The 13,269-nt window shown below is 52.5% G+C and overlaps 1 protein-coding gene across 10 annotated transcripts in view; it reads left to right on the top strand.

Annotated features, from left to right (window-relative positions):
* Nucleotides 1–13,269, top strand: part of HIPK2 (homeodomain interacting protein kinase 2) — a 182,468-nt gene that overhangs the window by 35,520 nt on the left and 133,679 nt on the right. Inside the window, exon 1 of one of the 10 annotated variants that reach the window (XM_059711951.1) lies at nt 14–211. The exons of 8 other annotated variants lie outside the window; for them this stretch is intronic. In XM_059711951.1, the coding sequence (XP_059567934.1) occupies nt 169–211 (43 nt within the window). In that variant the 5' untranslated portion in view covers nt 14–168. Of the gene's footprint in view, nt 1–13; nt 212–12,936; nt 12,957–13,269 lie in introns of those variants that run through there. One more of the 10 variants, XM_059711955.1, reaches the window with a different exon arrangement.

The following is a 13,269-nucleotide window of genomic DNA, read 5'->3' as shown; positions in this document are numbered from 1 at the left end:
AAAATAGGAAGGATAAACTAACGTGCTGTAGCCATTCCATGGAATATTATTTGGCAATAAAAAGGAATCAAATGCTAGCACGTGCTGCACGTGGATGAGCCTTGAAAAAAGTGTTAAGTGGAAGAAGCCAGACACAGAAGGCCACATGTTGTATGATACACTGTTTACATGGAACGTCCGGAACAGGCCAGCCCATGGAGACAGAGAGTAGGTTAGTGGTGGCAGGGGCTGAGGGGAGGGAGAATGAATGAGGAGTGGCCCCTAAGGGTGCGGGATGATGAAAACATTTCGGAATTAGATAGTGATGATGATCTTACACGTCTGAATATATTCAAGACCACTGAACTGTCCTTTTTTTTTTAAAGCTTTTTTAAAAAATATATTTTTATTGACTTCAGAGAGGAAGGGAGAGGGAGAGAGAGAGAAACATCATGATGAGAGAGAATCATTGATCGGCTGCCTCCTGCACGTCCCACACTGGGGATCGAGCCAGCAGCCCGGGCATGTGTCCTGACCAGGAATCGAACTGTGATCTCCTGGTTCATAGGTTGACGCTCAACCCTGAGCCACATCAGCCAGGCTGAACTGTACATTTTTAAAGGACGGCCTTATGGTATGTGAATTATATGTCGATGCAGCTGTTGTTGAATAGCTGCCCTGAACTTGCCATTGCAGTTGAGTCCTTCGTGGGCATGTGCCGGCTCTCGGGGTCAAGGGGCGGAGGTGGGAAGGCCGTGGTGGGAGGATCCCGCCGCTGGAAAGAAGCACCACGTGGTGGGTTAGGAGGAGAAGGGCTCTGGAGACACGGGGAGTGTTCTGTGGGATCCACAGCGTTTGTTCAAATTTTTGGAATGCCTTGAACTGCCTAGTTCCAAACCCTTACTTACAAATAAGTTCCAGGAGGACCCTGTTAGATTTCATTGATTAGCAAATAAATGTTCGCCCACGTGCATTTAAAAAAAAAAAAAAGGATTTTATTTGGAAATAATTGTAAACTTACTGATAATTTACAAAAATTAAAATGATACAAAGACTAGCTCCGCACCTGTGACCCAGATCCACGGGTCAGCGTTCGACCCCGTCGGCTTTCTCATGTGCAAGCACTGGCCTGCACACTCTCACTTTCACCCTCTTCTTGTCGCAGGCGTGTGCAGATATGTGATTTGAGGGTAAGTTATCAAGGTCATGGCCCTTCTGCACCACCCTATGTAGCAGCCACTAGCCACAAGTGGCTGTTTAAATTAAAATGAAGTGAAGTGTAACAGCCGGTTCCTCAGTCACACGCGCCACGCTGTCAAGTGCTTGTAGCCACCTGTGTGCCTGTGGCGAGTATGTTGGTCAGAAGAGGTTACAGAGCATTTCCAGTACCCACGGAGTTCTGGGGGGCCCTGCTGGCCCCCAAGTACTGCCCCGTGTTTCCTCGGGACAGGGTGCACGCCCACGTAACACAGCACAGTTCCCAACCTTAGAGGATTTCACACTGATCAGTACTTGTATCGAGCCCACAGTTCCCACGCCGGTGCTGTCCGTTGGCCGAGCACTGTTCTCGTTTCTTCTGGAATGAGGTCTTCAGTCCTGTTTGTGGCCCAGGTCAGCTTGGCTTGTGCTCAGAGGAAGTGTCAGGACCAAAGGCTGTCAAGCTTTGAGGCGGTCCCTTCCGTGTGGCCCTTCTCTCCACAGACCCGAATCCTTCCCCAGCGCGGCTTCCCCGCCTTCTGCACTGTCATTGATTTGGTCTCCGGGCAGGTGCGGCTCTGCTCTTACATCAGCAGGAAAGATTTCCTGTAAGAAAACAGAAACTGGCCTCCCCAGCAACAGCACTATTTTTCTTTGTTGTGATAACTTTTCCCAAGTTTTAGCCCGCAACTAAAAAAGGCTTGTCTTGCTCCCCATTGGCTTCTGTTTTATGGCCGAGTCGTGGTCCCGTAGCCCTGAATCACAGCATGTGGCCCAGGACCAGTGGGGCCTGTGTGGTGGGGCCGGGCCTGCAGGGCCCTGGGCTGCCCGTCCACACACAGTCCCGGGCGCTGGGACTGGCCGTCGCTGGCCACTTCCTCTGGTCCAGGGCACATGCAGGCTCCTGGCGATTTTCAACCACGCTTTCTCTGAATGAAGAGAGGAGAAATGAGGAAATTGCAGCGATTTCTACTGTGAACTAACTGGTGTTAGAGCTCTTCCTCCAGGGGTCCCTGTGACTTAATGGAATTTTGTGGCGTAAGTAAGTGTGCAAAGCAGGTTCCTGGGTTGCTGACTTCACTTCTGCTACCTCCTCCACCCCCACCCCCACCCCCCCCCCCAAAAAGTTGTTAGCATTTTGTGGGAGTAAAAGCTGGGAAACAAGAAATCAACAGCCTTATTATTTTACCTCCGTTATGTTTCCATTTGTCCCTTAGAATGTATTCTTACACTTTCTCCTCCATTTATTTTGAGTCTCCATCTCTCAGAGGAGAAAAATACTCAGCAAAGTAAGAGTCACCAAAGACCTCGGAGGGAAGCCTGTATGAGCCATAGGTTTGGAGCCAAGAAAGAAAGGGAGATGGGTTCATGCGGAGAAAGGAAACTGAGCTGGTAGCTTCATCTTCTGCTTAGCTGAAAAGGCGTGGAAAGGGCGTGGCTTTCGGGTCAAGGCCACGAGGTGAGCAGCAGAGCCCTGTGTGCTGGACGGGCAGACAGTCACGCCCTTCACCACCTTTTGAGAACTGCCGCGCTGGGTCCGCTCGGCTCAGCTGAGTGAATCGAGGGTGTTCGATGCTGGCGAAAGGACCAGAGCGCGGCCACTGCATCCGGCCATCAGAATGACCACGTGAACCCGGTGCTCTCCGTGAACCTTGTACACGTGACAGCGGGCACACTCCTTGGCCAAATGGTTTTGATTGGCCCTGGGCCTCTGTAAGGGTAGCTGTGTGTTCACTCCAGGGGTGCAGGTCTCTGTCCCAGCTTCAGGGAACCAGCCTGAGAGCTGATTGAGTTTCACGTGACCTCTGGCCTTGGAGGTAAACTCACTGAGAATCAGGCCGGCTGGCGGGGCTTTGCCAGCCTGTGTCCTCTGCTGTCTGAGTTCCCTCGGGGCAGCACTGTGGCCACTGGTCACTGCCGTGTCCGAGCTCTTTCCAGCGGCAGAGTTCCACGCCCCCAGGACGTGCCTTCCTCTGCCACTCCAAGCCAGCGAGGCCACCAAAAAGGACCGGCCTTCTCGCTCTGTCACCTGCCGCCGTGACTTCCACGTTGTCATGGACTCATGTCCTGCCCGCTCTCTTCCCCCATCCGTGGCCAAGGGCTTCAGCTCGCCCCTTTCGTCTCTTGTCTGTGGCCTTGCTTTACAGTCCCACCTTCCACTCGGGTTCTTGACATCTCACAGGTGCTCCTCCGAGGCCCTCGGAAGCCAGGCTGATCCCCTCCTCCCTCCTGAACCTCCTGCGACTCCTGGCTGCTGCCTGGTAAAACCGACAGCATCGCTGAAATGGGGGCCAGGCAGGGCAGCCCTTCTTCACTCCTGCCTCCAGCCTGTCTCTCCAGACGCCCCCCTCCCGTAGGAGCCCTCGGCCGCAGTCGGCGTTCTTACTCTTCCTTGTGTTCCATTCCCCTTCCGATGGGTTCAGTCCTGTGTTATCTCAAGTTGTTAAGTTTTTATATCGTATGTGCCAACTGCTTGCTACTTCAGGCCCTGTGGAGAGTATGTCTTATAAATCCCCAGTAAATGGATCTGGCCCCTGACGCTGGCGCGTGTCCGTGTCTGCTGCCTCTGTGCTCCAGCTCACCCCTCCTTCTTCTCGGGGTGCCCTCTCCTGGCTCCACCCACCCTCAGAGTCTGCAGCGATCGCTCATGGCAGTTACAACTGCCTTATGTGGTCAGTCATCTTTTCTCCTGTCACCCACCTCGTGTGTTGGCCTCTTGGAAAGCAGACAGTACTGGTTTTCACGGTGCCCGTCGCCTGCCCTTACCTCTCAGGGTGGAACTTGAACCCAGCAGTGTTTCCGGATCTCACCATGGCCTCGGGAATCCTCAGTTTGGCAGAGCTGGGAATTTGACTCATAAATTCATCGAGGACTATTAGGCTCCGCAGGACGGGTTCATAGTAACTTATCTGGAAGAAGACCGACCGATGGGTCAATCCGAGTCGTTCAGAGAGAGATCACCAGCATCCCCGAAAGGCCGAGCCTGCAGGCCAGGGCATTTCCTCCTTAAGCAGAAGGTCCTTTCTGGAACCCCAGCCAGGGATCCGGAGTTGCTTATTGAGCACAGGATTTGAATACTCGGCATTATATGCCCTGAGCTGGAATCTGCTGGGGATCGAGCCCGCAACCTGGGCGTGTGCCCTTGACCAGAATGGAACCCAGGACCCTTCACTCTGATGCTCTATCCCCTGAGCCAAACCAGCCAGGGCAGCATTATATGCTTTTAATGATACCTATCAGCACTAATAAAAGAGAAAAATGGTAATTGGCGTACGACGATACCCTTTTCATTGGCTAATCAGGGCTATATGCAAATTAACTGCCAACTATGATTGGCAGTTAACTGCCAACTAAGATTGGCAGTTAACTGCCAACTAAGATTGGCAGTTAACTGCCAACAAGATGGCGGTTAATTTGCATATATAGGCACAATGCAGGGAGGCAAAAGGGAAAGCAGGAAGAAGGCCCCTGCCACTGACAGTGATTGGAAACCCAGGGGGTAGCTAAGAGCTGGGGGGCAGGGCAAAGGCGGCCCTGGGGCCACCTTTGCCCTGCCCCCCAGCCATGATTGGAGAATCAGGCGCCTTTGCCGCCCTGGCCAGTGATAGCAGGAAGTAGGGGTGGAGCCAGCGATGGGAGCTGGACACGGTCGAAGCTGGAAGTCCCGGGAGCTAGGGGTCCCTTGCCTGGGCCTAAGCGGAGCCCACGATCGCTGGGCCGCTGCCACTGCGGGTCCCCGCTGCCCGGGCCGGGCGCCTCAGCCAGAGGCGTTAGGCCTGGGCAGGTGCGGAGCCTGCAACCGTGGGGAGCTGGGGGTCCCTTGCCCAGGCCTGACACCTCTGCCGGAGGCCTCAGGCCTGATCAAGGGGCCGATCCGGTGATTGGTGATCGGAGGGTGATGAGGGTCAACTCCTCTGGCCGAGGCATCAGGCCTGGGCAGGGGGCTGAGCCGGGGATTGGGGGGATATGATGGTCCCCTTCCCCAGGCCTGAAGCCTGGGTCAGAGGCGTCAGGCTTGGGCAGGGGGTGGAGCAAGCGATCAGAGGGAGATGGGGGTCCCCTGCCCAGGCATGATTCCTGGGCCAGAGGCCTCAGGCCTGGGCGGGGGCCAGAGCCAGTGATCAGGGGGAGATGGGGGTCCCCTGTCCAAGCCTGACACCTCTGGCGGAGGCGTCAGGCCTGGGCAAGGGGCCGATCAGGTGATCAGAGGGTGATGGGGGTCTACGCCTCTGGCTGAGGCATCAGGCCTGGGCAAGGAGCAGAGCCAGCAATCAGAGGGGTCTGGGGGTCCCCTGCCCAGGCCTGATGCCCTGGCCAGAGGCATCAGGCCTGGGCTGGGGGCAGAACCAGTGATGGGGGGAAATGAGGGTCCCCTGCCCAGGCCTGACGCCTCTGTCAGAGGCATCAGGCCTGGGCAAGGGGCCGATCCTGCGATTGGAGGGTGATGGGGGTCAATGCCTGAGGGTTCCCAGTATGTGAGAGGGGGCAGGCTGGGCTGAGGGACACTCCCCCCGCCCCCACACCCAGTGCACGAATTTCGTGCACCGGGCCCCTAGTACATTATAAAAACATTCTCTGCTCTAGGGGTGGTATTCCCTAAAGAACCCAAATCAGGCATCTAGAGTGAAATACCCTCTTAACGACGAAACATCTCAGGCTCTACGTCATAGACCACTAAGACAGCTCACTTGTCATTGACTCATCGGCCCTCTTTGTTTGGGTATGTTCAGCATTTTATGGTGCCCCCGTTTATTACATTCTCACTAATTACACTTTAGACTGATCATGTTTGAGTCATAAATAAGATGGCATCTAAAATCCTGGTTTGGTAATTTCTGAGGACTCCCTCTCTTAGGACCTGCAGCTCTCTATTTACCAGTCAGTGCAACTCAGCATCCTACTCGGGAGATGACACATGCCGTGCTCAGCTCCAGGCGTCTCGATCTAAACCCCGTGCCAGTAAGGAGTCCAGAATAGTGTTTGTTCCCATTCACATTAGTGGGACCCTGGGTGTGTGAGCCGAGCTATTTTTAAGCCCATTGCTGACTTCAGTGATAAAGAGGGGACAGAATGTGCCGGGCCAGGCTGTGCGCTTACCGTGAGTCACCCACGGTTGTCATGATGTCAGAACCCGAGTATTCTTCACCAAGAGCATCACGTTGCATCACGCACCTGGGCGCAGGGCGCGAAAGGCCCGTTTTTCTCAGAGAGATCAGCAGCCGGGGGCATAAGCTGGCTCTCCCAGTTAGGGCGCCGAGGCCTGAATGCAGCAGCGCTGAATCCATACTGTCAGTTTGAAGAGCAGCTCCCTATTTGAGTCACCAGAAGGTCATTTGTCTCCAGGTTTCCAAGCCAAGCAAAAGGCATTTGTGGCAGACGAGCCTTACCTTCCACGGGTGCAGGGGAGCTCGCGGGCGGGGGTTGGGGTGGGCACCCCTGAGGTCACGAAGGGCGGTGTGGACCAGAGCTGCTCCAGCCCTGGGCGCGGGGAGTGGTGAAGCGTCCTCACAGGGCACAGAGATGAGGCCTAAACGTGGAGGCTGGGGACGGAACCATTGAGAATTCTTAAAGCCGCCTCTAAAGGTGTGCGCCCTGGCTCGGGGGTGAGCATGCTGAGCACTGAAACATAATTCCATGCAACCTCCTTAATCCAGACCATTGAGGAGGGCCGCTGTAAGGACTGGGCAGCGCTGGTTAGGACGGGCCACGTCACAGGGCCGCCACCAACAATCCCCACCTCTCAGACAACCAAGGTTTGTCTCACATTCTTGCTGCCTGCCCCCCCCCGCCCCCCAGGGTCTCTGCTCCTTGTCACCCTCAGTCCGTTCCCAGCGAAGGAGCCCCCAGCCCTGTTGGTGCAGCAGGAGAGGCTCCAGGCGGCTAAGTGCACTGGCCTGAGAAGTCTCCTCCCAGGAAGGGCGCTTCCCACCCATTCTTATCAGATGGCCAAGACCAACCCGAGCTGCTGGGCTTGGGCTACTTGCGTCATAGAAGGGTTTTCAAAGTGAAGGGCTCCCGACAGTTGATGTGGGAATCCAGAAAACTGTAGAATGTGTGTATTTTATCCATCCTTTTACATTTTCTATTTTCGTGTTTTTAGCAAACACTCTATAGTAGTAAAGTAGAACATATACAATGTATTTAAAATAAATATCACATGTATTCGTAGCGTTCTGTTTGTTTGTTTTACTGATTAAGAGTACAATCAAAAAAGTTGAGGTCATAGTTCATACAGTAGATAGAAGTCGGCAGTGAGCATGTTGTACTTAGAAACCGGGTCCAGTTGTGACCAAGGGTGGTGCTTTGGGTTAAAATGGTACATGGAACAGAAATGTGTATGTTTTCATGGTTAAGTGCATTTAAAAGAGAGTTTGTCTGTAAGTGACTCAGGGCGCAAAAATGTCCTCAGAGCAGACCAAAGAGCCCACTTTATTTATTTTTTAATATATTTTATTGATTTTTTACAGAGAGGAAGGGAGAGGGATAGAGAGTTAGAAACATCGATGAGAGAGAAACATCAATCAGCTGCCTCCTGCACACCCCCTACTGGGGATGTGCCTGCAACCAAGGTACATGCCCTTGACCGGAATCGAACCTGGGACCCTTCAGTCCCCAGGCCGACGCTCTATCCACTGAGCCAAACCGGTCAGGGCCAAAGAGCCCACTTTAATATGCACAGCTTACAATGGACCACACGGCATTGCCAAGGGCGCCGTCTGTGCCAACTGGTTTCCACATCCACAAGATCCGCACACAAATCCCTACTCAAATACCGTCAATGAGACCGCCGTTGCATTCTTACTGCACTTCATCGCTACACACACAGCACAGCGTCACTTTATCACTCTGTGCTCCCAGTGCAGTTTCACTTGCTGTTTTCTCCCTTGTCTCCATCTTTGCTTTTTCCTTTTCTTCCTCCCCTCCCTCCCTCCCTCCCCGCCCTGCTTTCCACACAGCTCCCCCCCCCCCGCCCCCCCAACCTCCCCCAGCCTTTCCCCCATCCCTCCCGCTTTTCTTCCTCTGCCTTCCCCCTCCTTTACCCTGGGGGTGGGGGCACTTCCTGATCCTTTCCCAAGGTAATCTCTAATTGAGTTTTGTCAGATGTCAGTTAAAGGCAACTGCGAGAAATGAAAAAACCCTCCAGGGAACAAGGCTCTGTAATGTAGAGTTACTGCTGTAAACAGCAGGTGCCATTTAAATCAAGAAAGGGTGGAAGACGGCTTTCAGGGGAGGATGGAATGAATCTGACTTGGAGAGAGCCCAGGGGACCGGCGGCATGGGCATCGCTGGTCTGCCCAGCGTCTCTCCCCGAGTTTCCTTTGCGGGTGGAAGACCCCCCAGCAGGGGAATGTGCGGGAAATAGGCACCCGCGAGGGAAGGCCGCGAGCAGGGGCCGCTGAGAGCAGCGTGCCGGCGGTGGGCCTTTGTCCTGCTTCTTTGTGTCACCGAGCAGTTGGGACCGGAAAGGGCAGGTCTGAGGAGGGCCATCCCGGGACTCCTTGCTGTTGCTGGAGCTGGAGCTGGAGCCGGTGAGGACAGACAGCTCTCAGATGCCTCCCTCCGATCACGGTGAGCAGATACATTTGCATGAAGAGAGGAGGTGTCAGCAGCCTGGCAGGAGTTGGAACCCAGGCACGGAGTAAGGGGTGCTTCCATGGCTCTGCAACCCAGAGGCGGCGCACACAGGCTGCAGGGCAGCCTGCCATTTGGCCCGCGTGGCTCCGCGATGGTTATAAATACTTTATCACAGCTTGAGCACAAACACGTCTTTTCAATGAAATACATCCTGAATTTTATTAGTGTCTTAGTTTCCGCGGGCTACGGTAGCAAAGGGCCACAGACGAGGTGGCTTACAACATAGAACGCAGTCCCGGAGGCTGGAAGTGCAGGGTCCAGCTGGCCGGCCGCACTCACACTCTGGGGAGAATTCTTTCCCTCTGCGTCTCAGCTTCCCGCGGCTCCCGGCTCTCCTTGGCTTCCAGCGGCATCACCAGTCTCCGCCTCTGTTGTTGCGTGGACTTCTCTCCTGTGTCTCTGTCTTTCCTGCTCTTCTTATAAGGACACCGGTTATACTGGATTAAGACCCCCCTGAATGGCCCTGACTGGCGTGCTCAGTGGTTAGAGCATTGGCCCACGAACTGAAGGGTCTTGGGTTCAATTCCAGTCAAGGGCACCACGTACCTAGGTTTCAGGTTCCCTACCCCAGTTAGGGCGTGTGCAGGAAGCAACCAATTGATGTGGCTCTTTTTTTTTTTTTATTGCTAAAAGTATTACAAAGGGTATTACATATGTGTCCTTTTTTTTCCCCCCCGCCCTGTGGCTCTTAATTAGATGTTTTTCTCTCTCTCCCTCTGCCCCCTCTCTTCCACTCTCTCTAAAATCAATGGAAAAAATATCCCTCAGTGAGAATTAACTTAAAAAAAAAAAAAAAGGACCCACTGAATGGCTTTCTTTTAACTTGATTACATCTACAAAGACCCTATTTCCAAATAAAGTCAGTTCACAGGTACTGGAGTTAGAACGCCAACCTATCTTGAGGGGACGCATAGTAAAATAATTTACATATCTGTTGGTAAAGAAGAGAGCTGATAGTGGCAGAGAGTACAGCAGGTTTCTGGCTCTGACTCTGAGTGTGCTAACATTGCTGAAGCAGAACCCTGAGTGAGCTCAAGAGACAAATCAGTTGTGGGCTGGGCATGGGACTGGGGAAGGGTTATGTAAAACATATTTCACTTTACCAATGTAAAAATAGCTAGTTCTTTTCTGAATAAAAAAGAAAAAACCTACCAGACTTTTTGTCTTGATTTGGACTTTTCTTCTTCTTCTTCTTCTTCTTCTTTTTTTGTAAGAGAGAGAGAGAGAGAGAAACATCAATCAATTGCCTCCCACACCCAGGGATTGAACCCACAACCTGGTATGTGCCCTGACTGGGAATTGAACCTGCCACCTTGTGGTGTACAGGACGATGCTCCAAATAACTGAGCCACACCGGCCAGAGCTTGATTTGAACTTTATAAACGGATAGGAAATTTCAATCTAAGGCTTACCTGGCATTGCCAGACACCCATCCTCTCTGACCAGCTCAGCTTTTTGAGGTTGTCAGTAATGATCTGAAACGGTAGTGGGCGGAGGGGGGTTGGTGGGCCAATGACGGGGAGTGGCCGAAAGACTCGGGGACAGTGCTTTTGAAAAGATTTGTGACTCAAACACCTGAAAATTAATCCTGTTGAAACTTTAACTGCCTTCTTTAATCATTTCAGGGACAAAGTGAGTGGCCTTCTAGATCTTTGAAAAATGTGGATTTCAGTGGAATCCCTGTGGGCTGAAGCCAGAAGGATGGCTGGGTTAGTTTCTATAAGTTTGTGGGTGTTCGCCTTTTTCATCCCACCAAGTTTGTTTATAAGGTTCTTTTCTTGAGATCCTCCCTTAGCAGGAAAATGCCAAGTTGAAAAATGTAACAGGCTTCACGGCCTTTGGAATCAAAGGGCAATGAAAAAGAGAATTGGGGTGCGTGAGAAAAGGGGGATCCGAGCCTCTTTTTTTAACACAAACCTCCTAACCTCCCCCGCCCCATGCCAGCCCCCAGGACGCGTTTTGAGCTCCCTCACGTGCTACTTGAGAATCAGAACTGGAAGCTGCTTCGCTCCTTCCCACTGGCTGTTGTTGATGCACCAGCGCCTTCGTGTATATTAGCTGCCTGCCTGCATGGCATCTCCAGAAGTCCTGTAAAGTAAAATTATGCAGAATTTAATTTAAAATAATCATTTCGCTTTTGCTTGTTTCCATATGTGACTAATTGAAATGCCCTCCTAGGTCCTTGAGGCAAGATAGAGGGAAATCACAAAATGAAACGTCCTATCTCCACAGAGGGAAACATGCAGACAGTTCTTTTTTGGAATATCATGAACTGTATACCCTGAGAAAATTATGTTTTAGTAAAATGCTTCAGTTTCCTTATACCTATTGTCATGGGTTCAATTGTACCCCCCCCCACCTCCACCCCCCAAAAAACAACACCGCTCATATGTTGAAGTCCTAACGCAGTACCTCAGACTGTGGCCTTATTTGGAGACGGTCTTTACAGAGGTCACCAAGTTACAGCGAGGTCGCGAGGGCGCCCTGAGTCAGCAAGACTGGCGTCCTTATAACAAGGGGAGACTCGGGCACAGGCACATACGTTGAGGGAAGCCCAGGTACAGAGAGACACGGAGAAGACGGCCACTTGCAGACCATGGAGAGGCCCCTTCCTCGCAGCCTCAGAAAGCGCCAGCCCTGCCCACGCCTCGATTTTGCACTTCCAGCCTCTAGAACCTCGAGACAACTTCGGTTGTTTAAGCCACCCAGGCTGGTACCTACTGCACCTGCGTTTAGAAGGTTGTGTCTTTTTTTTTTTTTTTTTTAATAAATAATTAAGATTCTTAGTTAATGCAGCTACTGTTTCAAAGAGGAGTTTTTGAGTTGTTTTGTTTTCATGGATCCCACCAATTCCCTGGAGAAAAAAAAAAAATGAAAATCACGGGTGTCATATTGGCGTCACTGTGGACCTCACCGGAGTCGTATTGGATTGGTGCTGTCCGCCATATTTATGAACCCTTGGTAAGGTGGCCCCCGATTATCAGCTTAGGAACTCCATGTACTTAGCTACTTCAGTGAAAGGCTGGCTCACCGGGGAGGCTTATGGCAGGCACTTGAGAGAGGCCCGAGGCTGTTCTGGGTGAGGGCAGCAACTTTCAGAAGGAGAGGTAATCCTGAACACGGGAAGGCGCTGGTCTCAGTGCACAACGAGCCAGTAGGTCGAGAATATGTGGAGAATTTGCAAATGGTAGGACACAGATGTTTTCTCAATTGAAAAAAAAATACAGTTTATGGTAGCATTTGCACATTCGAGAAAGATGACGTCAAAGGTTTTGAAAGCCCTTAAGGGAGTCACATTTCTTGGAAAAGCAGGAGGCATAACGTGACGCATTGGTTTCTCTTCCCAGGAGCTCACCCCGTCTGTCTCTCCCCCGGATCCTGTGGGAAAGGGGGGGCTCCTGGGTTATTCCCAGCCAGGCCCGGCCGCTCCTCCTCCTGTGTTCATTCTCCGGGATCACTTCCTTCATTGTGCTTATCACCATCTTGTCCTCGGCCTTCCCGGTGACTCACCCTGTCCTCCCCGTGCTATTTGACGTCGCTGCCCCAAGGATCACTTCCGTTGCCATCTGCTCTGCTTTCTGCACCGTTTCTCCCAGGAAACAGCTAGCCCACGTGGGGCCCAGTTTTCACCTAGGTGCTGCCGCCCGCCCTCAGGTCAGCGTCTCCAGCGTGACCTCTCGCCCCGCATCCTGTCCTGGTTTTCGTCTTGGCACACAGAACCCTCCCTCCGCGTTGTTAGTGACGCCTCAAATGAGGCCTGTCCCGAACCGAACTCTGCCCCCTGGACAGCCGGCTCTGCTCTCCCCGGCGGCACTTCCTCTCTCAGCCTCTGGGAGGTGAACCTTTGAGTTGAGGTTTTGTACTTTTGCTTCTTTTTCTCTCTTTTTGATTTCTTTGTCTCTCTGACCTGCTCATCTGTGTCGAGCACTAATTCTGGCGCTGCCCTTTGTCTGTGGCGTTATGCATGGACTGGCTCAGGGTCACCTTGCCCTCTCCCCATCTGATTAATCCTGGGCAAGCTTAGCTGATCCTATTGATTTTCATCCTCTTTTCAAAATGGTTTATCTTCATTCAGGATTCGGCGCAGCAAGTGGGAGCTGGATGCTGACTGTCAGTGACCAGCGGCTCCTGACACTTTCACTTTGGTAAATGAAGCAGCTCCTTGCCTCCTGTCAGTATAAATAGTTGGACACAATGTTTCAACCTGGATATCCTGCCAATGTTTGGAATTCAGCTTGTTGAAACCTGTTCCGTTATCCCTCACCACCCCCACCCCCACCCCGAGATGGACAAGGTTTTAATACCAGTTCCCATCTTCCCTAGCGCCCTCCGTGGAAGCCCGCTCCTTCCAGTCCCCAGACATGCTCCGTTCCTCTGTCTCCTTCGCCCTTGCATCCCATCTGTCAGCCTGCCTCGCCTTTGCTCCTCTGCAGAGTCTTCTGTTTCTGCTGCTTCCTT

The sequence above is a fragment of the Myotis daubentonii genome, chromosome 10, assembly GCF_963259705.1.
Source record: "Myotis daubentonii chromosome 10, mMyoDau2.1, whole genome shotgun sequence".
Classification (NCBI taxonomy): Eukaryota; Metazoa; Chordata; class Mammalia; order Chiroptera; family Vespertilionidae; genus Myotis; species Myotis daubentonii.
The sequence above is the reverse complement of the archived record's forward strand: the minus strand, read 5'-3'. Positions and strand labels throughout refer to the sequence as shown.